Source organism: Haliotis rufescens, unplaced genomic scaffold (assembly GCF_023055435.1).
Source record: "Haliotis rufescens isolate VD_foot unplaced genomic scaffold, xgHalRufe1.0.p SCAF_1, whole genome shotgun sequence".
Lineage (NCBI taxonomy): Eukaryota > Metazoa > Mollusca > Gastropoda > Lepetellida > Haliotidae > Haliotis > Haliotis rufescens.
In genome coordinates, this window is record NW_025963779.1 from 89,275,195 (window position 1) to 89,302,048 (window position 26,854).

At 39.0% G+C, this 26,854-nt stretch overlaps 2 protein-coding genes across 3 annotated transcripts; one reads left to right on the top strand and one right to left on the bottom strand.

Moving 5' to 3' along the window:
* Positions 1-1,726: 1,726 nt before the first annotated feature.
* On the bottom strand, positions 1,727-13,658 carry LOC124134213 (eukaryotic translation initiation factor 3 subunit J-B-like). The gene is made up of 9 exons (XM_046498929.2): positions 13,583-13,658; positions 13,401-13,489; positions 11,005-11,059; positions 8,353-8,447; positions 7,636-7,738; positions 6,910-7,010; positions 5,817-5,874; positions 4,763-4,836; positions 1,727-3,133 (listed from the first exon to the last, which is right to left on the bottom strand). Exons 1-9 carry the CDS (start codon positions 13,596-13,598, stop codon positions 3,011-3,013), a joined length of 714 nt encoding a protein of 237 aa, XP_046354885.1. The 5' UTR covers positions 13,599-13,658; the 3' UTR covers positions 1,727-3,010.
* Positions 13,659-13,763: 105 nt separating this feature from the next.
* Positions 13,764-26,364, top strand: LOC124134212 (protein FAM221B-like). Of its 2 annotated transcripts, none has more exons than XM_046498927.2 (8): positions 13,764-13,798; positions 14,810-14,895; positions 16,664-16,832; positions 17,727-17,867; positions 19,310-19,420; positions 20,976-21,179; positions 21,526-21,645; positions 23,555-26,364. In XM_046498927.2, the coding sequence occupies exons 2-8, from the start codon at positions 14,863-14,865 to the stop codon at positions 23,755-23,757; spliced, it is 981 nt and encodes a 326-aa protein (XP_046354883.2). In that variant the 5' UTR covers positions 13,764-13,798; positions 14,810-14,862; the 3' UTR covers positions 23,758-26,364. The 2 variants fall into 2 exon arrangements, with proteins under 2 accessions (XP_046354883.2, XP_046354882.2); XM_046498926.2 differs by having other exon boundaries at positions 13,765-13,798; positions 14,720-14,895.
* Positions 26,365-26,854: the final 490 nt, after the last annotated feature.

The window sequence follows — 26,854 nt, forward strand, 5'->3', positions numbered from 1 at the left end:
CCCACAATCAGTCAAGGCAGAACACTGGATACACTCACCTGGCACAACCAGCACGGATTGCTGGGGACCTATTCTAAGGAGGAGCCCCCACAGAATCATCTGTCTTGAAAAAGCATTGCACAGTGTCGCATACCAACTCCCTGGTACGAGTTTAACATGTAATTCTAAAACTTTGGATGTTGTCATTGGGAAGGAAGTAGGAGGGTGAGCCTCAGTCTGGGACTTTTCACACACATATTTGGTCAGTTTAATAACTGTCAAATTTGCACACAAGGAAGGACTAACTCCACTTGTTGAACCACTGCTGACAGTTCTCATGAAGAGTGAGTTTAGTTTTACGCCGCTTTTAGCAATATTCCAGCAATATCATGGCGGGGGACATTCACACATTGTACCCATGTCGGGAATCGAACCCGGGTCTTCAGCGTGACGAGTGAACGCTTTAACCACTAGGCTACCCGACCGCCCTTCTCATGAAGAGTAGTACACCGAATGATGGACAACTCCTTAAAAGACCGGTCGTTTTCCCTGCGCAGCTTGGTTGGGTGATGCATCATCACTCTGAAACTAAACATTGCATTTCCAGCTAAATGTTGCATGCAAAACAACTGAAGACATACCACTACTTATTTCGTCAATTGTCTGGGGAAGAAACATGTTTTTTTGCCACTTATTATGACGATCCTTTAGCACTAGAGTCACCAATATTCCAACTATATCATGGTGGCCTGTAGATAATCTAGACCAGACAAACCAGTGACCGAGTGATTTTCCTCGCCACTGATCCATTTTTGTAAGTTTTATTGACAAGCTGGGAATCCCATGGGCATATCATTTCACCATGGCAACAGGTCTATCTCTACATAGCCGCCTGTGAGGGGGATTGCAGCAATATTCCTGACTGGGTTTGATTGAACTTGTAAGCTTCGACCACACCCATGTTGTGATCCAAATGAAAGATATGCAGTTTATAACTTGGCAAGTGCTATATGTATATGTTAAATTAGCTTGCAATACTTGGAGATATTTTGAGTGGTATATTTCTGAACATAAGTTAAAAGCAGATGATTCTTTCCTATTTTATCCCGTCCTGGCATGACAGATTAACTATAGTAATATATTGTATACATTTCATAACCCTGTTATCTTGATAGACTATCAATACAGCTAGTGTTCTGAATATGGAAGCTGTGACAGTAGCTTGAGTGGTGAGTTTGGGTAAACACTGCATATTTCAGTTACATCATGGCTGGATGTGCGGGGGCATCCATGGGATTAGAAGCAGGTAGGAGTTTACAACTTTGGTGAAAACCATGAGTACAATCCTTGTGAGTGGCCTCGTCACCCATCAATTGTGTCAACAGTATTGTGCAATCATCCCTGACAAGATATTTCAATCGTCCCAAACATGTTGCACCCACTTTTCACAGATATGTCTGCAGGTAGTCAGGACAGATGCTCTATCTACAGAGGTGGTCCAGGCAAATGCTCTTTCCAGAGGTGGTCCGGGCAGATACTCTGTCCACGGAGGGTGGTCCTGGTAGATGCTCTATCCACGGAGGTGGTCTGGGCTGACTCTTTATGCAGTCCCAACTCTCATGAATACTGTAACAATTACTAAATGTCCTCTTGCAATTTTTCGTGATAATATTCTTGTCTTTCAGATGTTGTTGAGATTGATATTTTTCAAAATGGACGACATGTAAGGCAATACAAACAACACTCATAGTTTCTACCAAAAGACTTTATTTACATCATAAATATTTATAAGGTCAATTTTAATTGTTCATCAGAGAGTAATTAAAAATTTAGCACTAAGTTGACATTGGTTGACAAAATCCACGTTAAAATTCACTCAACAGAAGGATAATCAAGCAGGTGTTTAAGCAGCCAGAAATGTGTTCTGATGTATTATGCCAGTGGAGACTGGTGGGCCAACAGAGCATGATAGAACATTGCACGAACAATGTCATTCATTTTCTTCTGTGAACAATCAAAAGCTGACACCACTGATAAACCCAAATTCCAGAAAAGGTGAAAAAACCCTGCTGTATGTATTTGACCATAGAAAGAAGTTTCCATTAATTTCATGCAGATACATTTTTTAAATGACAGAGAAATCACTTCCACACGCCGATTGTGTCCTCCCCATTGCGGCAGTAAGCCAATCTTGTAACAAGGTAATTTACATATGTTCAAATTGACATGTACATGGGTCAAGGTTCCACCTCAGTCCGCCACAATGTGTGTTGGTCATGTGGATTACACAATTCCTATTACAACAAAATATCTCACATGAAATGCAATCAGTTTTTGTATTTTGTTTTATTAAAATATGTCTTAATCATGTGAATATGAAATTTGAAATGCGATCCCTCATGCATATAAATGTATACTAAAGCATGTCAAAGTATCTTCACAGGAACACAGGGTATGATCATACATTCTTTGAACAATCAAATGCTGTTGAGAAAAAAACAAATAACGATCTGAAACGGGAAAAATTCTCGAGACCAAAATCTGGCCTGTGATCACTGTTAACTGCTAAAGATGATACTGATCATGTCGTTTGGAAAAAATTTATGAACTTTTACCAAGCCCTGAAAGAGGAATAAATTTTGAATTGCTACATAGGGTGCCCAATTTATACTGTAAAAAGATACAGTCCAATAGAAAGTTTAGGTCCAAATGGCCACAGCTATCAAAGAATTATCCCCTGTAATCCCGTGGACATACCACGTGGTAGGCTTATTCTCATGTTTCCAAGATTCCAAGACAATGAACAAGCATGCGAGCATGTATGTTTAGATATGAAAATAGTGAGAACAAAAGCAACAGAATCTGTACTGATGACTTCTAGCCCTGCTCTTGAATACAAGACATAAGGTTTCATTACTTTGGAAGTCTGGCACACCGATGAGGCTGGGACAACTGTCCAGGAGGCACGATGCTTGTACGTTTCAGCAACACCTTGTCCATATGTACAGATCCACAATATCTGTAGCAAGCACTACATAAAATCTTCTCCGTCGTCATAGTCATACTCCCCAACACCTCCTATCAAGTCTAGATCACCTTTCCTCTCCACTTTCACTATGGCTTTCTGCTTCTTCTTTTTCTTCCTTTCAGCTTCCTGAAAAAGGGACATCGTAATATGAAGATCTCTTTGTGCAATGTTTTATTAACATCAAGTATGAAATACTCATATCCCCTGCCAATATAACATGTTAGGTTGTGTGCAAGGCAAGAAATATTGTATGGTTTTCAAGATCTCTAGGGAAAGGAGCACTACTGCCATTCTCAGTCTAAGTCAAAGTTGTTGCAATGGAAACTCGAAAAATAAATTTTTAAAAAGTCCCAAACTATCAAAAGGCACCAGTTCACCAGTAGACCTGTCTATGTTCCAAGTTTGGTTAAGATATGGTGTTTGAGTTCTGCTCCGGAACGAAACGTGACGGACGGAAGGACAGCACCCATTCCTATATCCCTCTTCCACTTCATGGAGGGGGATAATGAGCTTCTTACAACAGCAAAGCTTCATCATTATTTGTAAAAAAAATCTGGTCCTACAAGTGGCCTATCACAGTCTGGTATGAACACATCTATGTCCGGTCTGGACATCACAGTTTCTAGTTTAGTAATGAGGTGTTGCTTGTCACATCATAATAGACCTAGTTCACACTTAACTCTGTACTGAGGATATGAAAGCAGGCAAAATGTATATCTAACTGTAACCATGGTAACACAAACATATTTCACTGGTCTCAAGATGTACCAGACCATTCAGCTTGCCCATACTGACACATGTAACACATAGTCCTAACAGCCAGACAAACCAACTCCCAACATTCCATGCAGGTGGGGCACGATGACATCCCATTAGTTTGGTTGGTTGTTTATTTGTTTGTTTGTTTGTTTGTTTAACGCAGCACTCAGCAATATTTCAGCTTTATGATGATGGTCTGTAAAAATCAAGTCTGGACCAGACAATCCAGTGATTGATATCATGAGCATCGATCTGCGCAATTGGGATATGATGACATGCATCAACCAAGTCAGTGAGCCTGACCACCCGATCACGAAGACACATAATCAACACGTCTAACCACCATTGCATTTGGTCGCCTCTTACGACAAGTATATTCACCTTTTCCAGCAGCATGGGTTGCTGAAGACTTATTCTACCCCGGATCTTCACGGGATCATCCCATTAGGATGTGAGCAGTATTTCAGTTTTATCCCCCCATGACCACTGAAGACAAAAGCCACATCTATGACTTTGATGAAACCCATAAGTACCGTTATAGTAGTGACACACCAAGAATCTTAATGAGGGCCCATGTGATTTGAAGGATGATCATCAGGTTCGGACAGGAACAAGTCACCAGGAGATGACATAACCCCCGGTCTGGTGCAATTCCGAAATGGAATTTGGCTACTTTTACCCCACTTTTGGGTCATTGCCAATGGGTACCTTCAGTTTAGTGAAGAAAACAATAATGTATTTTCAAAATCCCAAAGGCACTATGATCTGGATTTCATTTTACACATATTGCAGCAAAAGTTTGAATATTGCTCCCTGTCATAAGAATGTACAACAGGGGGGAGTGTTTCTTCTGTATAATTGCAATCAGTATTGTTTTTTCTGACAACAAAGACATGCAAAGCAATTGGACCTGAGGTCTACCCAAGCACTACGTTTAGCCATTGATCAATGTCGACAGAGCCAAGAGGCAACACAAGTCACTCGCTGGTCACATACCTTCCGTTGTTTTTCTTTTTCATGGTAAATACCAGTGAGTGCCGTTCCTACTTTCTTCAAGTCTTCTGGCTGTACTGGAAAGAAAGCAATGGAGGACCTTCATCAACTGATGCACCAGTGACAACATTGGTTTCATATTATCTGTTTATTGTGATGATTTCAAACTTGTCATATTCTTTTTCTGTTGAGTGTATGAGGTAAAACCAGATTTCACCGAGGAAGCTTATGTACCATTTTACCCTTGTAGCCCGACAATTCATTTGTCAAAACAATGTGAGTGAACTGCAGAGCTTAACTGGTACTTCGAGTTGTTTGTTTCATGTCTAACACTGCACTCAACAATATTCCAGCTATATTGGACGTCAGCCTGTAAATAATCAAGCCGGGACTAGACAATCCAGTGATTATGAGCAACGATCCAAACTGTTGGGGTACGAAGACACATAATCAACACGTCTAACCACCATTGCATTTGGTCGCCTCTTACAACCTGCATAGAATGCATGGGACCTAGTCTCACCCAGAATCCCTGTGTGGGTATTGTGGTAGTGATATCTAGTGGTAGACACAAACAGTTCTATCCAACTGTCTACCTCACATTTCGGACTAGTGGTTCATGTAAGATAACCAGTCCTTTTAGACTTTCCTCAATGTTGAGTGATTGAGTGAGTTTGGTTTAACGCCGCTTTTAACAGTATTTCAGTTATATCACGGTGTGTCAGCTAAACGTGGGAGGAAAGCCCGAAGTGATGCAGGTCTCAGACATTTACCACTTCGGTGAAACCCAAGAGCACGGGCATGGTGCCGACAAACCTAGAAACATAATCGGGGCGAACCGGGATTCGAACCCACAATCATAGGTTTCTGGCATGCCCAAGGGACGCAACTGCACAGCGAATCGTGACGCCTTAGATGACTGGGCCACCCGTGCCCCCCTTTCATCAATGTTCCACACCAACTGCGTCAAACCCTGTATATCTGTAGTTTGGGTTCACTGTTATGTTCACTGTATCAAATGTAATTAAGTATAATCCCTAATACTGTGTGTACTTACACCCAATTGCTAATTCTTGGAACAAATTTTCTATAAAACCAGGATACATTCTGCTGGCCTGAAAAGACAAGAAATGAATAGTGAATATAAAATATTACTTCTTTGGAGATTTCTTTGTAAGAATGATAACAATCATTATTTCATAGTGTCATATCAAACCATAAACATTATAAGTCTTTATCATTACTGACTTTGATCATTACAATAGAGCCACAGCATTATAGCTCACCTGGCTATATAGTCAACAGCTGTTAACAAGTTGCTGTCAGAATTTATATTCATGTATTTTCTTCATAAATAATGAGGACTTCCAGCTAACACTAAAAATCTGATCGTTTGAAAATGTGAATAAAGTTAATGCCCATAAACATTTTCTGTAATACGGCTGCTGTGGTGGCCATGCTGAAATTCTGATTTGAACCTCTTGAACAAATTCAGGTGTTATCATTGGAGGGAACAAACGTTTCAACTTCAGTGGTCCAGTGGTTTCTGAGCTGATATATATTGTGCAAGGAAATGCATTTTGAGAGAATTTAGGAACATGGTCAAAGCGCAAATTTCAAATGAAGGACAAATGTCCATATGAAGTTTAGCTTTCAGCTTCATTGTTAAAATGATTTCTGGGAAGATGCATATGATGAACGACGGACAATTGATGCGGTATGCATCTGTCCAGTTTCATTAAACTAAATATAACCAATGAAATGAGCACCCAAATAAATGTTCATCGGTCAGGTGTCTAAGAACAGTGTACATGGAGTATCACAACAATGTCTCAATAATCATGGTAATACCCACCCCCAGATAGATTCCCTTACACCTCTGGCTTTGTCAAACACTGAGTTAACACATTGCGCTGATGACGGTATCACAACTACTCTATGCTGAATGTTACAGGTTTCATTTAAACTAGTTAGTCCACTGACCCTTTAAAAAAATGAAAAGTTAAATTGGAAAAGCACTATGTTTTTTTTAAATGCCTGCCGACTTACATATTCAACACAAAGAAAGAAAATAAACATGATTAATACTTCTGATAAGGCAACTTCCTGAAGAACAAACCAGAGATCTCAAATACTTTACAGACACTCACCTCAAATTCTGTAATTTTTGTTTTTAATGCATCTTTAAACAGCTTAAATTCTTCTTCTGTTTCTGGATACATGGACTCTATTGATTTAGCATTCTTGACACCTAATGAATAAACACAATAAATTATGTACAAGCATTATCAAACATCAAAGGTGTTACGAGGTGATTTCTTAGTTGAGATGCAAAGGTCAGCCCAGATATCGGTACACAAGACCATTTAATAATTGACAAATTGCAACACAAAGGATTGACTTTATTGTTTGTTTGTTGTTTAATGCCGCTTTCAGCAATATTCCAGCTGTTAGACGGCAGTCTGTAAATAATCTGGATCAGACAATCTAATGATTGACATCATGAGCATTGATCCATGCAACTAGGATACAATGACATGCACCAATCAAGTCAGTGAGCCTGACCACCCGATCTCGTTAGTCGCCTCTTACAACAAGCAAAGTCGCCTTTTACAGCAAACGTGGGTTGCCGAAAACCAATAATAACCTGTATCTTCACATTTACAATCACAAGAGGTAATACAATAGGGTAAAGTCACAAGTCAGGTCATAGAAAGATATCTAGAATCGTGCTTGCTCATTCCTATATAGGTACAGCCAGCCTTCTAGAAACTGATGCCTCCCGAAACCTGATACCTTCTCGAACTCGCATGCATTTTATTCTTACAACTTAGCACCATATAATATATTCTTGATACTAAAGGATCAAGCTTTACCAAATATTTCTTGCGCATTTTTTAAATCAGCTGCTTCTTGAACCTTCCTTAATCGGATTTTTTCATTCAGTTTTTCTTCAGCAGTTGGTTCTCTATTTCGTGCCTGAAATCATCAAAATATATTCATACACATAGTTATCTAAAAATATATTTAGTCAGACGAATAGGAGGATGAAACCTACCTTGACATAAGATATGAGTAAGTTGGATTGTAAACCTGAATTGAACACTTTGAAGAGCATATTATGTAAATCACTGCATGCCATATAAATGTGGGAGGAAAGTTTAAAGTGATGCACGTCATGGAGATTAAATAAAACCAATAAGTATGGGTATGGTGCAGACAAATTAAGGATTATCATCACAATATCTCAAACCATGATCAGTCAGGTCAACCATTTGTCTTGTCTGGTAAGCAGTGCGATCTGTGATGTTAATGAATTTCCCTTGTCTCGCTCTTATCTATGCATAGCCAGCCTTCTAGAAACTGTTACCTCTCCTACATCCCTCTATGAGGTAGCCCGTCCCAGTGTATCAACTGTAAACAAGCCCCTCACAGCAATAGCCCAATTTCACAGCTCTCTGTTGGGAGTGTAACAAAGGTGTCAAGTGCTGGGAGGGAGCTTGCAACCACAACAACTAAGGGAGGTCACTCTCAACGCTCAAGACAAGAAACTGAGTACTGTGGAAATGACAGTTTCATGACATGAAACAAACCTTCTCCTCCTCCAACTGCTGCACACGTTTAGCTTCCTTCTCGGCTATTCTATCTGCAAGTGATTTCTTCTTAGGCCGCTGGTAAGCTGAACCTTCTGTAATCCACAAAGACAAGACAAAACGAATGACATATATCAAACATGAAATACCCTCTCAGTCTCAATCCTGCTCAAAATAGATACATGATGCCAAATGATAAATTTTTGTTGATAATTCAGGATCAAGATACACTAGGATTTTCACACTATCAGTTATTTTGCTAGACTGAACAATTATGGTTTTACGCTGCTTTTAGCAATATTCCAGCACTATCATGACAGGGGACCCAGAAATTGGCTTCACACTATTTACCCATTTGGGGAATTGAGCCCAGGCCTTCGTCATAATGAGCTAACACTTTTACTACTAGGCTACCCCACCACCATATCTTGCTAGAGGCTACTTTTATAGGACATCTTTTTATGATTTTAGCAAACTTTGTTTACACCATCACCAAGCCACTCTTAAGTAAATTATGGATAACAATCAATGTACCGATCCGTAATCCTGACTCAAATGCTGAATATTTCATCTACCATGTTGAGTGTTCAACTTAAAGGGGGACACTGAGGTAGGAAGTGAGCCTAACTATGAAGGACGTATAGAAAACACACAACAGGTTTGTTTGTTTGTGGTTTAATGCCTCACTCAGCAATATTTAAGCTATATGATGGTGGTCTGTAATCAAGTCTGGACCAGACAATCCAGTGATTGGCATCATTAGCATTGTGTAACCTTAGGTGTCGGGTACTTTACCCTTCTACCTTTGGTCACTTGTACTTATCAACCACTCCTTGGTTTTAGGAATGATGTAGCTCTCTCAAAATCACAAGTCAGATGGTTTGCTCCAGTCCATTTATTGGTGATGGTAGTTATTGTAAATATACACACACAAGGTCCTCAGATAAGTTCTTGTTGCCTGTCTTAAGTACAACACATACCTAGATGATGCGTTGAAGAGCCTGATAGTTTTTCTGATCAACGTTTAACTCTACTTCTTTTCTGACCCGGAATTCCAATCTACAGATAGAACCTCTCTGTTCAGCCGTGAGCTCCCGAATCCCCGCACCACTCTCGGACAACTAACAAAATACTATCGATGATAATTTTAGCTCCTCCCACCGAAATTATGTTTTGACATCATGTGAAATGAGTCATAACGCTCACTTCCCTATGAACCCCAATTCCCCTTCCAATCAGTCTTTCTATCAAGTTCTTCTTAACCAAACACTTAACTAATTTCCTAAATTAATGGTCAAATCACTGGTCAACCGAACATACCCACAACTCAAACAACCCTAGATGAAAACCCAATACTCTGTCAGACTGGAAGGCGCCGAAAAGATACTTAATCATGTTAATCAGATATTCCAATCAAGCGGTAGTACTCAGAAATATTTGATCACAACAAGACTAACAATTTTGTTCGATCCATTCATTTCCCTTCCGGCACTTACATTGCAAGACCAGATTCTACTAATTTCATTGTACTAATGAAAAGTTATCTCTATCACTAAGAGAAGCAAAATTAATCATCATTTGCCCTGGGGGTGATGCCCTCACCCTGTACAGTCACTTCTCTCATATGCATCTATATTTTACCCTAAAGCTTAATTTAGTAAACTACATTTTAAGTAAATATTAAAAACCCTTTTCCCAAAATACCCTGGTTATAACTGATCTACGCAATTGCAATACAATGACATGCATCAACCAAGTCAGCGAGCCTGACCACCCGATCCTGTTAGTTGCCACTTACGACAAGCAAGGGTTGAATTTGAAACAAATAAACAACCTGGCAGCATATTTCCGCATGGATCAAAGTTACTAGGTATTTTCTGTTGTTGAAAATGGCCAAAATTGACTACCATGCTGTCATGAAGAATCTCCAACTAAAGCGCTAACTCCAACAGACATCCATGCAGACATGGTGTCAACTTTAGGGGATGATCCTCCCTTCCTTTGCCACTGTGGAGAGGTGGAAAAGATTGCCTAGAAGATGATCATAGATCAGGAAGGCCTTTGACAGTGCATAATCATGGCTTTGAACTCCATGAAAATCATCTGTATTCACCAGAACTCGCACCATCAGATTTCCACCTCTTCCCAAACTTGAAAATAGAACTGTCTGGCAAGCATTATGCAAACAATGATGACAGCATTTCTGCTGGGGAGGACCTGATATACACCACCAGGATGAAGCCTTCTACCATGTCTACACCAGTGGGATACAGGAACTCCAGCATCGCTGGCAGAAGTGTGTGGACCTTGGAGGGGAACATGTTGAAAAATTATTAGCAACCAACTCCATCAACAGTCCATCATAGTTAGGCTCAGAACCCTTCAGCCTTCTCCGTATGCTGCTATAGAATTTGAACAGGGACACCCAATTCTTAAACTATTAACAATACAGTTATGAAACATGTAAAAAGGACCCCTTGACTGTCTTGCTTAATTTTGCACTGCTGTCTATGCACACAATGTTTAAGGCAAAAAATGGTTTGACTGAACACACCCACCCAATTTTATTCACAAGAACTCACCTAGCACTGGGTATCGTTCTCTAACTAGCTTATTAGAATACACTTGGACAAGTAAACATGTTTCTGTTACCTGTGCCTTCACTTTTGTTTCTCTCTTTCTCCTCCTCACTGTCTTCCCAGTTATCCTGAAATGTAAATGTAGGTAACTTAAGATCAATTCTGTTCAAGTCCACAAAACAGGATCAGAGCCCTCTTTGTTACCCTACAGCAACAATGTATTGATTAAATTTCTTCGTATGTTCACCGTGTTGCCCACACCTCTTAAAGGTATTTATTGGAGAGATTTTCTGATTGCAAGCTCTCACATTCATACACGTAGGTCCTCTATGACAGTTCCTACTCCAATGAACTCAAACCAAGTGAATGTCCAAAATATCTACTGCCATGCTAACAGTCATGTTATCTATACTACCAATGAACAAAGGATACCCTCAGTCATGAAACTTGTTGCATTGATTCCATTATTTATTTTATGAATGACATGGCTGTATCATAAACCATAGGGTTTCAGATAGAAAGAAATATCTTTTCTGGTTTTGCTATCAATTCAACAGAACTTATGATATATTGCAAAGTAAAACAAGTTAATCACTGTTATGAAATGTATGGAAATATGCAATTAATGCCAAATTTTGAGTGCATTAATAGAGTGACACATTTCTATCTGGACATTATTTTCATGATCATAATATTGTTTATTGTCAATGTCGTGAAGTTTACTGCACATGGCGGAAACAATGGCATACGTAACTAAGCTCCTAATCAGTTACATAAACAATGTAATAAAGAGCTAGATTTAGTGCTTCTCAGCAAGAACTGTTTAAATTGTGGTCAGATTGTTTACACAAGTTCATCAAACAGTAATGACAGTAGTCAACCATGTATGATACTGCCCTTGCTCAAATAATTTGATCATGTTGATAATGAAGTTAAAGTTCTAATAATGATCATGATAATCTTATGATAAAACTTATCAAGCAGTGAATGATTTCCCTATATCATGTGTATGTTTCTATAGTAATACATGTATGTGATCTGGAGGGCAGTCCTTAACATCTGCCCAAAATTGGGTAATATCATAATCGGTGGCACGGTGCACCTTTCTTTTTTCATGAGGACAGTTTTCCTCAAGTTATCTTATTTTGTGCACTATTTAATCTCTGGTTATTGCGTGCATATACACAAAGTGATGATGTCACTGTTAGGCGGTCGGTGATTGAGTGCCAATAATGTGAAAATATCGAGAGAAACAGAAATATTTCTTAGGTTATTTTGTTCACTATTGATATTTCTACTGTGTATTCACTATAGCATGAGCACATAAGACAAAAATAAACAGTATTAAAAAAATGTGTAACTTATACCCATGTCCATGCCTGTCACATTTCGTTTTTCGTAAAGGAATATATAGAGCAATGTACATTATCATGATTATTTATTTTTTAAATTTTTACCACATGTTCACTGTGAATTACTTTTGTAGTTTTAAGTGTTCAGGCTGTTTCACTTTAGTACATGTCCAAGTTATTTTTTAGAAACATTTTTTGTAAATGTTATGTCGTGATCATGAATACAATAAGTATATTAGTCAGAAATTTGGACATGTATCATTAGTTCATTCTTTTTTATTGTCAAACTATTCATTTTTCCATGATTCCATCTAAATTAACATAAATGACAGGTATTGTACTTTATTTCTTTTTCATGCTTGGGCTATCTCAAATTCCAGAATTGTGCGAATAGTGATGTAATCCACAAGATGTCATTTTTAAATTGCTATAGTAACGGTAAGCAATGATTCTAGGTACTCACAACACATTCATCATAGGAATTGAGGCAACATATCTTTAAGGGTAAACATGAGTCCAACATGCACCAGCTACCATATACCGGGGGACCTTTGAGGTTAGTTGGAGACTGATCACTGCCGCACAAGACCAAGCGGCACTTTAACGTAAGACTGCATGAGATCAGAAGATTTACATGTGAGGGTTTTGTGAATTGACTTTAATCAGTTTTTCAACACTTTATATGTCATGATAAAAAAATATACAATGCGTTCTCCCATGCTGAATTTTACTGCGGTTTGGCATTCAGGACGTGTCGTATACATAAGCAATTGCGCAATATGGAAAGTAATGGACTCATCCTAGGGTAACTTTCTGTATTCTGATTTTAGCCAGAGTACATTTCTGTATATAGAAACGTAGCTGGGGTACATATCTGTAGTACCTGTGCCGACAACGACCCCTTCAGCCTTGGTATATTGTCTCTGCATGCGTGAAAACTGATAACTCGTGGATAAAATTTGATAAAACATCTAGATTTAACAAACAAATATCTTAGAAAAAGTTAAAGAGGATCTGTTACTATTCTTTTGAATGGTGTTCGCTACAACAACAAATAGTCAGTGACGCATAGCTGGTTTTGGATCGAAATATGGTAGATGTAATCGGCGTTTCTCACTTTGACGTCTTGGTCTTCGTCTTCCCCTTCCCATTTGTCAGAGACAACACCTTTAGCGTTGAAACTCGGAGGCTCAAAATCATCTGCGTCTGTAAACAGAAATAATTTATTCGATTGCCATAATAAGAACCAGAAGTGAGTCACTAGTTTGTCTAAAATATGTTCTAGAAACACATGCTCACCCCACTCGTCCGACATGTTGGCTGTCAGTAATCTCGCTGAATCTCGCGATACTTTGAAAAAAAAAATACAAATGAAAACTACATTAGACAATGAGAATATTTTTTAATGTAACGAAAACCGTGTCAGAATACATTCATATTCGCCAGGGTTTCACGAAAAAGAAAAACCTCATAGCAACGGGATTTGTTTAAAGATGGCGGCTATAGGATGAGCAGGTGCGCTAAAAACAGTGAACGAGTCCGTGATGGTTAGGCTAAACGTTCACAATGCATTGTAAATCTAGGATATAGGCATAGTCTCCATGTTCAGTTTCTTTTAAAAAAAACCTATGCCTTACTATCAAAAGTGATCTCTACATCGAATAATCAAATTCGTCCCTAAAAAGCGTTCACGTCACTAAAACGGTCAAGAAATACACAAAAGATAAAATATTTTGTAAATAAGTATGATTTTGATTCTTGGTTTTATACTATGACCAAACTTGTCATGAGCGGTAGACTGATTGAGCGTTGTCATACCCCAACAGCGTTGTATATTGCTCATAAAATCAACCACTGGTTTATTTTGCACAGACTCAATTAGGCTATTCATAGTTTCAAAAGGTAAAGAGACGCAAACAACATAACCACTGCATGTGGAACTCCTCAGGTGACAGATTGCTAAATTTATGCAAAAAAAACCCAGGAAATGGGTATCTATATAGTTGTATATTGTCTTGCAATTTGAAGTTAAAATATTTTGTCATTTTCTGATCTGCTCCAAATATAGGTAATTTAATATTGTTTACACTTGGCATTGGTTAGTTGATCTGTAAACTAAATTATTCTAAATGTGTTGTTTTTGTGAATGGTGTTAAATTACCTTTCACTGGTTCTCATCTCAACATTTACAATTTCACTTTTTGTGTCTTGTCAACCAATGTTGTGATTTCATTGTCAAAATAAACCAGAAAACATGGCAGCTCTATTGTTGGATTGTTACAGACACAGATCGAGTGGATAGTCTGAAAACCAGTAAGGGTAGCATCACTATTCAAACTATTTAGAAACTGAATATATCTGTTTTTAAAAGATTTCTTCCTTATTCAGTGGCTGCTAAATGAAGGATTTTTTATTGCCGTTTGCATTTTGTTACAGAGACAGTACTTAGAAATCAGACAAAGGTAGTTTCTCCCCTGAGCATGCTGAGGGGTGCACAAATCTGAAAAGAGTTTCTACTTTTTTCAGTCATCCATGAAACAAACACTTTTAGACAATCGTTGAAGTTTCTTTAAGGCAAGATGAAGAAAAACACAGGAGGAATACCCAAATCCGTAAGCTTATTTTTCACCATCAATATGTATACTAATAAGTTGCACATTTATTATATTCTTCATCAATACTTAACTGCTCTGCATCCACTTCATTGACTTAGAAGGGCGGTTGGGTAGCCTAGTGGTTAAAGCGTTCGCTCATCATGCCGAAGACCTGGGTTCGATTCCCGACATGGGTACAATGTGTGAAGCCCATTTCTGGTGTCCCCCGCCTTGATATTGCTGGAATATTGCTAAAAGCGGCGTAAAACCAAACTCACTCACTCACTCACTCATTGACTTAGAAATTCCTTTTTTAAGAGAAGTCCAGAGTACTGCTGTATACCTTGTTTCACTAGTCTCCAGATTGTGTATTTTGGAAAAAAACACGCATCACTACTACACCACATTTAGACTACGTGTATTCATGGAACATTGTGTATAGACAACATGTTGAGTACTGACAATATTATATAGTGATAACAATAAACACTAGGATATAACATATATAGAGGTAGATGTTGGTTGGTGCAAAAGTAAGGTGGTTTATAAGGTTTATAAGGCTGTGAAATTGGATTAAACCCTGGAAAGTTAGATGAAATGGCAGATTAGAACAGCTTTTACAAAGACTTGAAGTTTTATTGTAACATCCACGGTTGGATATCTCAATCACAGAATTCTTGTCAGTAAATTCTTATTATTATTCTTATGAACTTTGGAGATGGTAGAAGTGTTACAAATAAGGAAGAGAATATATGGATGTCAACTTATTTATTATGAGGAACACAATGTTTTGGAGTATGTGCTTACTCCTTCATCTGATGAAACGTTGTGTTCCTCATAATAAAGAAGTTATAATAAAGAAGTTGACATCCATATATTCTTCCTTTTCTCAAGTTTTAAGTTTGATAACAATGATTCAAATTGATATCCTGACAATAACTTTAACACATATTGATAGATTTGAACCCCATTCGCCTTATGTTCAAATCAATGGTGACCTTGTTGGCAAGTTTACATAAGTGACAAGTAGAATCAAAATTATGAAATTCAGATATTAGCAACTGAGTCCTGTGACCGAAGAAGCGAAACTCTTTGCAACCAGCTACCTGTATATAATGTGTCTTTTACACATGTGTAGTGACCATAGCGATATCAAACAAAATTATGGACAATTACGAAGTTGTCAAAAATGTGCAGAGAAAAGTTTTTTATTCAGCTTCATAACACATTACAGATGAAAGAACACTTGCAATATATTGTGGTACATCTCGCAATACATGAATCTTTATTATAATAAACAGCAATATGAAAGTCAGACAAATATCCATCACCAGTTAGAACTAAACTCAAAAGTTTTTCCTGGCCAGGTAAAGATAAAAACACTTTGTAATGTTAAAACAAAGGGGAAATTTGTACTAGCCCACCGGAATTAGTAGTAGCCCCGGGCTAGCTGGCTAGTGTTTAGTTCTAACTTTGCTGAGTGATACCACACATATTATACATCTTAAAAAATGCAGTTGTCTGGTACTTGCATTTATAAAGTGACACATCTGGACAAACTGGAGATTATTGTCACTCCAGGTTCACTGCACAGACCAGGTTACTCCCATTAATTTGGTGGCTAATTCATTTCATGATTAACAATAAATGCTGAATTTTTTAAACGTGTATTTACGTGACATTGCAGCGAAAAGAAACCCAGAAATATATTCACAAATTTGACAAAGTGCAGTAGAATTAACCCTTGCTCCATAGCTGATGAAGAATGATTTTGACATGTCTCCAGAAATCTGGTGGCTCACCAGCCCCTGCTGGGGCCAAGAAAGGCGGGGCCACCGGAGATGGGCAGGGCAAGCCAGCCCCTACCTCTAAGTCTAAGGCAGTGGTACCCAGAGGGAGTCGAGCTATGGCACCAATGAAAATGACGAAACAAGATGGTATGCTGGTACCAGAAGGTGAGATTGATATCAGTATATTCTGTTAGTTAATTCTCAATTATCCAGTGTATATATATATATATCATATAAAGATAGAGGTGACTTCAATACAAAGTGAGAGGTGTGGGAGGCAGTATTTGGTGAAGGTGCAGGTATGGGAGGAGGATGAGCTCGCATTCAATACCTAACGCTTTCCCATAGTTCGTTCAACATTCTTTGTTTCAGATTATTTCTCATTGTAGATAATTAATGTTGTTTCACACAATTCACAAACTTTGTGATTCAAGCAACCATATTATTCATTCATTCATTCATTCATTCATTCATTCATTCATTCATTCATTCATTCATTCATTCATTTTATATTTTATCTGAGCATTTGCTAATTTTTCTTACAATTTCCCCTGATACAAAAGGTAAAATATACACCAACTGCTGATTTTCAAAATCATCCAGCATTTATGCAGTTATTGTGTAAAATGATAAAGTAATGTTTCTGTATCATAACGCAAGATCAAACTTTGATACTTCTTACATTAGCTTACCAACACATCTATGCTAAGGGATTTTGACTTCTCTATATCTTCTCCAGACTTGATTATTTACAGATGCTGTGATTTAATATTTTAGGTAAATTTTGTGTTTTAATAACTAGTGTATTTTTAACATTCCACTTCAACTCAGTGTTCAGCATTATCCTCAGAAAAAGAAAACACTTTATCAACTTAATCACCAGTTTTAGTAAAACATGTAAGAGTGTAATGTTGTAACAACTTTTGTCTCATTCAGTTATCTCATAGAGGTGAGCTTCAGTACCTAGGTCAGTAGGTATTGTGTCTAATGATATATTCTATATATTTTCTGGGAGACTAAATAGATAAATATAATTTCATTCTTTCCATTTACATGTAGGTTATACCATGAGGAAAATCGAACCAGCCAAAAACTACGATGTTGTTTCATTTGCCCGCGCTATGAATGATGACTTTGCTCCTCGACTGAAGAAGTTGTTTGACCCAGAAACTGAGGCTGCAGTGGAGGCTCAGAAAACAGGTACACAAGTTTTGTGTTCAATAACTGTCAACTCTAATCTGCTGCCTGATGTCATTATGCCGAAGTAACCCCGGCCTCATTTTACACATCCTTGGGTGAGAGAACAGATGGAACGTGTCATGTACATTCCAGTAGCTTCAACATTGTCAGTACCTGACTTACCCTGTTGTGAGTCTTGGTTAATACGTCCCAAGTGACCCTTGAAGATACAGGGCAGAATAGGTCTTCAGCAACCCATGCTTGCAGTAAAAGGCGACTATGCTTGTCGTAAGAGGCGACTTACGGGATCAGGTGGTCAGGCTCACTGACTTGGTTGATGCATGTCATCGTATCCCAATTGCCTGGATTGATGTTCATGATGTCAATCACTGGATTTTCTTGTCCAGACTCGACTATTTACAGGCCTGGAATATTGCTGAATGCAGCGTTAAACAACAAACAAACAAAACGTCCCAAGTAAATCTATGCTGTTCGTAAGAGGCGGCTAAATGGATTGAGTGGTCAGGCTCAGTGACTTGGTCACTTGGTTGATTGGGTGGCTTGGGAGCCTGACTGCGTGGAGTGTTGTCCATAACATGATGCCTGGATTGTCTGGTACAGACTAGAATAGTTACCAACCACCATCATATGGCTGGAACACTGCAAAGTGTGCAGTTAAACAACAAACACTCAATGCACAAACAGTACCTGCCTCAGTAAAATATGAAAACTGTGATGACTGCACTGACGTTCTGTTTTCACTCTACTAAATGCCCGGGGCACTTAGAAGTTAACAAGAGCAGTCACTTATTTAAACCAGTCACAAGGTCAGTTTGATGTCAGAGATTGAGTGAGAGAAAACTAACTGTGATCAAAATAGTACATTTAACAGTCAGGTTTAAATATTTTTGCTATTAGAAAAAAATACATAATATACACTCTCTTCTACAAAACTTTATTTCAGTAAGAAATGTTGAAGTATAAACAAGAAAATACAGACTGTCAAGTAAACGTTTGTTCTTAGTTGGTACTGTTAGGATTACTTACAGATTGGTCTAGAAGTTGATCAAGGGACAATGATTTGAATGGGCTGATAAATACAGCGAATACGGTACATGTATTTTTACTGCCAGGTTGGTTTTCTAATAATAACTTACTTTTTCTTAAATAACGTTATGACTAGCAACAGATGTTATGTTCATTGTCACAAGTTACAGTAACACATATCAAGCATACTGACCAGACCACATGCACTGTCAGTTTAAGGTTAGACCGGCTAGCGGGTAAGCGGGGTAGTGAAGGAAGGACTCATTGAAAAAGATTACCTGGTTGGTTGTCATATGCTCAATATGTATGTAGTCTTATGAAAAAAATGTGTTCTCATTAAAAATACTGTATTCTGTTGATAAATACTGTATTCTGTTGATAAATACTGTATTCTAATTAAAAATAGTGACATATAGGTATCTATATTGGCTGGCGATGCCCGGAGTTCCAGCATGACTGTCAGCGAATCAACAAGATGTCCAAATGTTTCTGTGGGCATCTGCTTGGGGAACATGCCAAATACACAGGTATGAACGACCACCCCCTCCAGATCCACTACTGCTAACATGAGGCCAGCCATTTTATGTGAAGTGTTTCTCATCCACGGGCAGCTTCAGAGAGGGGGCAGGAAATAGGAAATAATAAAAATACAAATTATGAGCTACTGCTGTAGGTCAAAAATACAGTTTGGTGCTAAATTTGTAACGATGTTGAGCATAGCAGACAGGGAGAATGGCAGTGGTGAAACTATAGGCAGAGGTACTTCTCTTCTTTGATTATCCAACCGTTAGGACTCAGTATGGAGAGAAGGATCAGGCACAGTGCGGGCCATTATCAATCATGCTGTCAAATGGTGTCTTATAACTATTTTTATGTAGCGGCCATAAAATTTCCGAGTCCCGTGATGGGATTCGAACCACGGACCTTCTGATCCGAGGTCGGACACCTTGTCCACATGACCAAAGAGGTTAACCCCCATCAGCAAGCTGACAAGGTAAGGATGTCATCTGTGGGATGACTCCACGCCCTGCTACATTTACATACAAACATAATCCAACATGGCATCTGAGTCTGTGTGTGATTAATGAAGTACGTCACAACCCAGGATGATACATGGGTTGACGAAGTACCGTGTATATATTTAGGAAAAAACAATGGTTGGTTCAAAAGCAGGGGCAACTATGCTTGTCATAAGAGGTGACTAATGGGATCGGGTGGTCAAGCTCACTGACTTGGTTGATGCATGTCATTGTATCCCAAATGCGTAGATCGATGCTCATGATGTCAATCACTGGATTGTCTGGTCCAGACTCAATTATTCACAGACTGTGGTCGTATAGCTGGAATTTTGCTGAGTGCGATGTTGCAGACAAATAAAAAGATAAGAAAACATGTACCAGACTGCAAATGGAGGCTGAATCAAATGCTACGTCACAGTGCAAAAGTCCTTCTCCTTTTGGGAGAGATCAAACACCAATGCAGTTACCAATATCACTCAATGTGCCATCATTCACAATGCCTCTGTCCAGGAAACTCCCAAAACTGACAATGGAATATCTCCATAGATGGTCTCCGTCCTCAAAGGCCAAGTTGGAATGACATCCCACAACTTCATGTTGTCGTGTTCCATTGTTGATGACGTGTTTCTTGGCCAGTGAGGATAAATTATTAAAACTTATCCTACAAGCACAAGCATCACCCCTCCTTTGTTCAATTGTCTATAGCCCAGCATTCACCTCGGTCAGTTCAACTGCCCTCCTGTGTCCTGCAGCTACCTCAGACTTCTGCAGATGATAATACCCTGAAATACAGCATTACCTTATTAATAAAATACACTGAGAATGTTTCATGAAACCTGAATTTCATTTATCTCAAATCCAGAACGTGATGCTATACATTCTTGCCCCTAGGGAAATGGGTGGATTTGAAACCTTTCAAATAATTTGAGCTTAACAGTTATCTTAAGATCAACTTGAGACGAAAAACTAAGACTGCCTAATGCCTAGGACAATTGGGGTTCATTGCAACCCATGGTTGAGTACTTGTTGTGTAAGTTACTGTGAGAAATGTGCTGTACTGCAGGTCACAGTGTGCGGGTTCCATGTAAACAGTCAGGATGTCCGTGTAAGGCTTTCGCATGGGTTCCATCTCGCCCAGAGGACATCGGAGAATTCTGGTTCCAGCGTCGTAGAGACTTCGACGTGACAACCTGGCGGTGTAAGTGTAAATGTAAGCACACCCATGAGGAGCACGACCCTAACGGCCTCCACAGGTGCAAGAACAGAGGTGAGGAGGCATCACATGGTCACACACAAATGTGTATTATTTGTCATAAGGTGTTGTGTGTGTGAGTAGTGGGACATACAAGATTGACTGAATGAGTATGGTTGTAACCACTAGGCTACCCCACCGCCCCGGGACATTTTGTGTCATGTACTGAATATAATGACCCTTCCCTAATGCTTGTTATATTTTTCATATGTACATTTCTTTCATGACCTTCCCCCCCTCCCCCTACACCCCATAACAAATGATCTGTCCCTTAGACGACTTTTGCTGGTATGGTGAAAATGTAGCTTGATTTTATACCCTTTCATTAAGGGTTAAGGTGTGATTTTCTTTCTCATTTCAGGATGTTCCTGTGGTGGATTTTTTTCAAACTTTTTATGTGCAGCCTGTGATAAGCATTGGGAAAATCATGAAACATTCTTCGAGACAGAAGATATGCGAAGAGAGAAGGGTTTGCCAATAGGTGGGTGAGATGCATGACACTAGGAGAGAAGGATTTGCCTATAGGTAGGTGAGATGCATGACACTAGGAAAGAAGGGTTTGTCAATAGGTGGGTGAGATGCATGACACTAGGAGAGAAGGATTTGCCTATAGGTGGGTGAGATGCATGACACTAGGAGAGAAGGGTTTGCCAATATGTGGGTGAGATGCATGACACTAGGAGAGAAGGATTTGCCAATACAGTAAACTATGTTTATAACAAACTTTTGTTGTTATTATGTTGTACATATGCTTATAACGAACCATGGTTATTACGTTATAACTACAATAAGTGGTCCCTTTGAGTTCGTTATAACCGTAGTTTACTGTAGGTGGGTGAGATGCAGACACTAGGAGAGAAGGGATGGCCAATAGGTGGGTGAGATGCATGACAACAGAAGGGATGGCCAATAGGTGGGTGAGATGCATGACAACAGAAGGGATGGCCAATAGGTGGGTGAGATGCATGACAACAGAAGGGATGGCCAATAGGTGGGTGAGATGCATGACAACAGAAGGGATGGCCAATAGGTGGGTGAGATGCATGACAACAGAAGGGATGGCAAATAGGTGGGTGAGATGCATGACAACAGAAGGGATGGCCAATAGGTGGGTGAGATGCATGACAACAGAAGGGATGGCCAAAAGGTGGGTGAGATGCATGATGTCAGAAGGGATAGCCAATAGGTGGGTGAGATTTATGATAGAAGGGATGGCCAATAGGTGGGTGAGATGCATGATATCAGAAGGGATAGCCAATAGGTGGGTGAGATGCATGATATCAAAAGGGATGGCCAATAGGTGAGTTAGATGCATGATATCAGAAGGGATTCCCAATAGGTGGGTGAGATGCATGATGTCAGAAGGGATAGCCAATAGGTGGGTGAGATGCAAGACACTAGGAGAGAAGGGATGGCCAATAGGTGGGTGAGATGCATGATATCAGAAGGGATGGCCAATAGGTGGGTGATATTTATGATAGAAGGGATGGCCAATAGGTGGGTGATATTTATGATAGAAGGGATGGCCAATAGGTGGGTGATATTTATGATAGAAGGGATGGCCAATAGGTGGGTGATATTTATGATAGAAGGGATGGCCAATAGGTGGGTGATATTTATGATAGAAGGGATGGCCAATAGGTGGGTGAGATGCATGATATCAGAAGGGATGGCCAATAGGTGAGTTAGATGCAAGATATCATAAGGGATGGCCATTAGGTGGGTGAGATGCATGATAGAAGGGATGGCCAATAGGTGGGTGAGATGCATGATATCAGAAGGGATGGCCAATAGGTGGGTGAGATGCATGATAGAAGGGATGGCCAATAGGTGGGTGAGATGCATGATAGAAGGGATGGCCAATAGGTGAGTTAGATGCATGATATCATAAGGGATGGCCAATAGGTGAGTTAGATGCAAGATATCATAAGGGATGGCCAATAGGTGAGTTAGATGCATGATATCAGAAGGGATGGCCAATAGGTGGGCGAGATGCATGATAGAAGGGATGGCCAATAGGTGGGTGAGATGCATGATATCAGAAGGGATGGCCAATAGGTGAGTTAGATGCATGATATCAGAAGGGATGGCCAAAGGTGGGTGATATTTATGATAGAAGGGATGGCCAATAGGTGGGTGAGATGCATGATATCAAAAGGGATGGCCAATAGGTGAGTTAGATGCATGATATCAGAAGGGATTGCCAATAGGTGGGTGAGATGCATGATATCAAAAGGGATGGCCAATAGGTGGGTGAGATGCATGACATTGTATCAGTTTGAGTGAACATGAAAGTTGAAATGAGCTTATGTCATGGCGTTTTGTTAGAATTTGATTTTTCTGTTCAGTGTAGACATATCTCATCACAAAATGATTTCCTATGTATCTAGGAGAGATGTATCTGCCATTTGCGGAGATGCCGAACCTGCGCAATATAACTCTGACCGGTGAAGAGCATGACGACAGTCGTTACCTTGCCCTCACCCAAGGGGAAGGCTCCATCCCACAGACCCGACGACCGGTGGGGAATGAGGCTGCTGTCAACTTTGGTGGGGGTGGGAAAAGTGGCGGATTTAAGCCAGTTTATGATTAAATCTGGGCTGAGTGTGAGTTAACAGTAATGTTCTGGAATATGAGATATATTAGAAATGTGCTGTTTTTCAAGTCATAATCAAAATAACCTCTATCGGTGTTGACTTAGTGCAATCTAGTTGCTTGCTCTTAATACACACTGTCTCAAATATTTACTATATAAACATAGCTTGATCTTTATATAAACATATACATTGGTTCTGTTTAGCGCAATAGTAAAGTTATTCCAAGGTAAGAACTATATAAATATTGATTTTAAAACTTATAGTTACTAACTACTTCATTACTGCATTGTTTTCTTCAGTGTTGGGTCTGTTTTGAAGTTATCACAACAATGAACATTCATGATGTTTTAACAAAGTTTGAGATTGTGTAACTGCACATGTATTTGAGAACATTATTCATATACATATTTAAGGATTAGATGTGCCTTGTTAATGAAATGTTAGTATGTATAGCTTTACATGACATTCTAGTACTCGTGCTTCTATAACACATTCCATATTTTAGATATTTATCTATACTGGTGTCCGAAATAAGACAAAATTCCAGGCTGCCTTTAAGACTCACAGACTTTAGAAGCTGAGGGCCTTGACTAAACTCTCATTTAGGAAACTGCAGCTTATTGTGATAAATAATCAACATGTATGTGTACTGTAGGCCATAAGGACCCATACAAGTTTGAGTCTACGGGTCCAACACGAGATCTACTTGCCACCGGCCTACAGGTAGGCGTTTATTTTGTACACTGTACCAGTACACATATTAATTTACATCAGTAGATATTTATCTATACCAGTATACATATGGGTATATAGCAAGAGATATTATTCCCCTATTAATGACTTGTATTTTGTTGCGGCTTGTTCCAGTTCTTGTCCTGATTAATGGTTTCTGTAGTCAGGAATGTTGTTTTCTGATATTTTAAACAAGAACGTTTTTTGTTCAGCAGAATGTCTTTCTTTGATCTCAATGCTGTCAATGTTTCCTGTCGCTATGCAAGTCCACCAGACTTTGAGGGAATACACAGAGCCTAGGATCCGGTGGATCATAAGACTGTAGAAATAACCTTGCCCAAACAAGGCCAAATAAGTTACCAGCTTATAAATAGGAATTCTACCATGAATTTGAAAAATACTCGATTTTCATTGGTCAATTAGAGGTTTCAAATCACAATAAACCCATTCTGTTTGAAACAGCTGATTTGAAGGCCGCATCACCACAAAGCTCATATTTTTAGAATAGTACTTCTTTTACAGTCATTGTCGGTAGGCATATTTTAATAAGCATATGTACAATTATTGGTAACAAAATGTTGCAAAGTTACAGTTACTACAATATACAAAAGATGTGTGAGAATACATATGTGCAGAATACATAATAGAAATCAACAAGAGAATGTATTTCAAGTTTTGAGGACAACAGAGAGCTTGCTATTTGGAGCTTTTCTATATATAGGACTGTGACGTCATATATTTTGCCTCACAGTGACTGATATGATGTCATGAAAGTGATGAACGGTGTAGAATGAAAACTTTGCCAGGCTTGCTTAGTTTTCGTTAGGGGTGCCAACCTCATGTTAGCTCTTGAAGTTGCCTTGCTACACGCTTTCAGTGCCTGTCATAAGTTCTAGTGAAGTATTACGGTGTAAACCAACTGCTTGAGCATATAGAGCCCCATATTTTGTTTAAAGGCTGTTGTCGGTGATTCCGTAAATTCAGATCGACCACCCTCTCAAAATACTGGACTCAACCCATGCGGCTTCACTCAATGTTTTTTCTAACACCAAAATGTTCTTGTTATATTTAGTCATGGAAGAATGGAGCTAAACAGGGTCAATTTTGATGTGCCAAGCATATGACATCATATGAAACACTGACGTTGTGAGGGCCGTACATGCCGCCCAACCAACATGGTGGGCTTTTACAAGATGGTGACTGGCCAATCAGCTGGATTTTTTTACGAGTACTAATAGTATTTTATCTATGTATTGTCTGTTTGTATCATAACCAAGATAACAAGTATCTAGGTACCCTCATTCATGGACATTCTGATCCACAGGGTTGAAAGTGGGTGTATTTGGAAAAGAGAAGCAAGGCCATGCCAATTTTATTTCTTGTTTAAGGATTGTTGAGATGAAACTGTTACGAATGATAATTTTCATTTCAAAAAGAACCATTGATAACAATAACAAGAAGTGAGAATATTATTTTTGAAATGTGGGTTGATTGTAGAATATTGATTATGTCCAGACATTTGAATATGAAGAAGGGCATCCAAAGTGAGTATTCATAACAGCATTTGGTCATTTTCTGTTGAAATTTATCAGGGTAGGTCATGTATAAAATAAGAAAACAAATTGAGATGGTGGAAAGGTTTGAAAGTATAAGAAGTCAGTCACCCATTTCATATTCTGATTGTCCCTCCAGCGCATGTGTGTCATAAATACGTCCGCTGACCATGGTAACACTGCAGCAGAAAACTGTGATATATTTTATACTTGTTAACGTATTGGTGTACAGTTGATTTATGTTATTTGTATGTGCACTGCTGAAACCACCAAGATGTTTTATCACAAATCCTTGTCCTTTGATGAAATAAACATCAAGGATCATCGTGTGTTTGTTACTTTATGATTTGTACGCCAGACTTATTGAAGTTTGACCTTGAGCTTGGAGGACAGAGAAGCAACTATTTCCAGCAAAGAAGCAAAAGAAAAAACTTCTTGTTACATTTAATCTATTGGACAAGACACAAATAAGACAAACACAAACATTCCTTTAGACACAGACTTCCATGTCTCTTCACCGTTCCTCTGTCTGCAGAAGGGTATAACCAGGGTATCACATTAGCTGGACAAGCTGGGAGCTGTGGAGTCTTCACTGTGTTATAACCAGGGTATCACACAAGCTGGGAGCTGTGGTGTCTTCACTGTGTTATAACCAGGGTATCAAAAAAGATGGGAGCTGTGGAGTCTTCACTGTGTTATAACCAGGGTATCACATTAGCTGGACAAGCTGGGAGCTGTGGAGTCTTCACTGTGTTATAACCAGGATATCACACAAGCTGGGAGCTGTGGAGTCTTCACTGTGTTATAA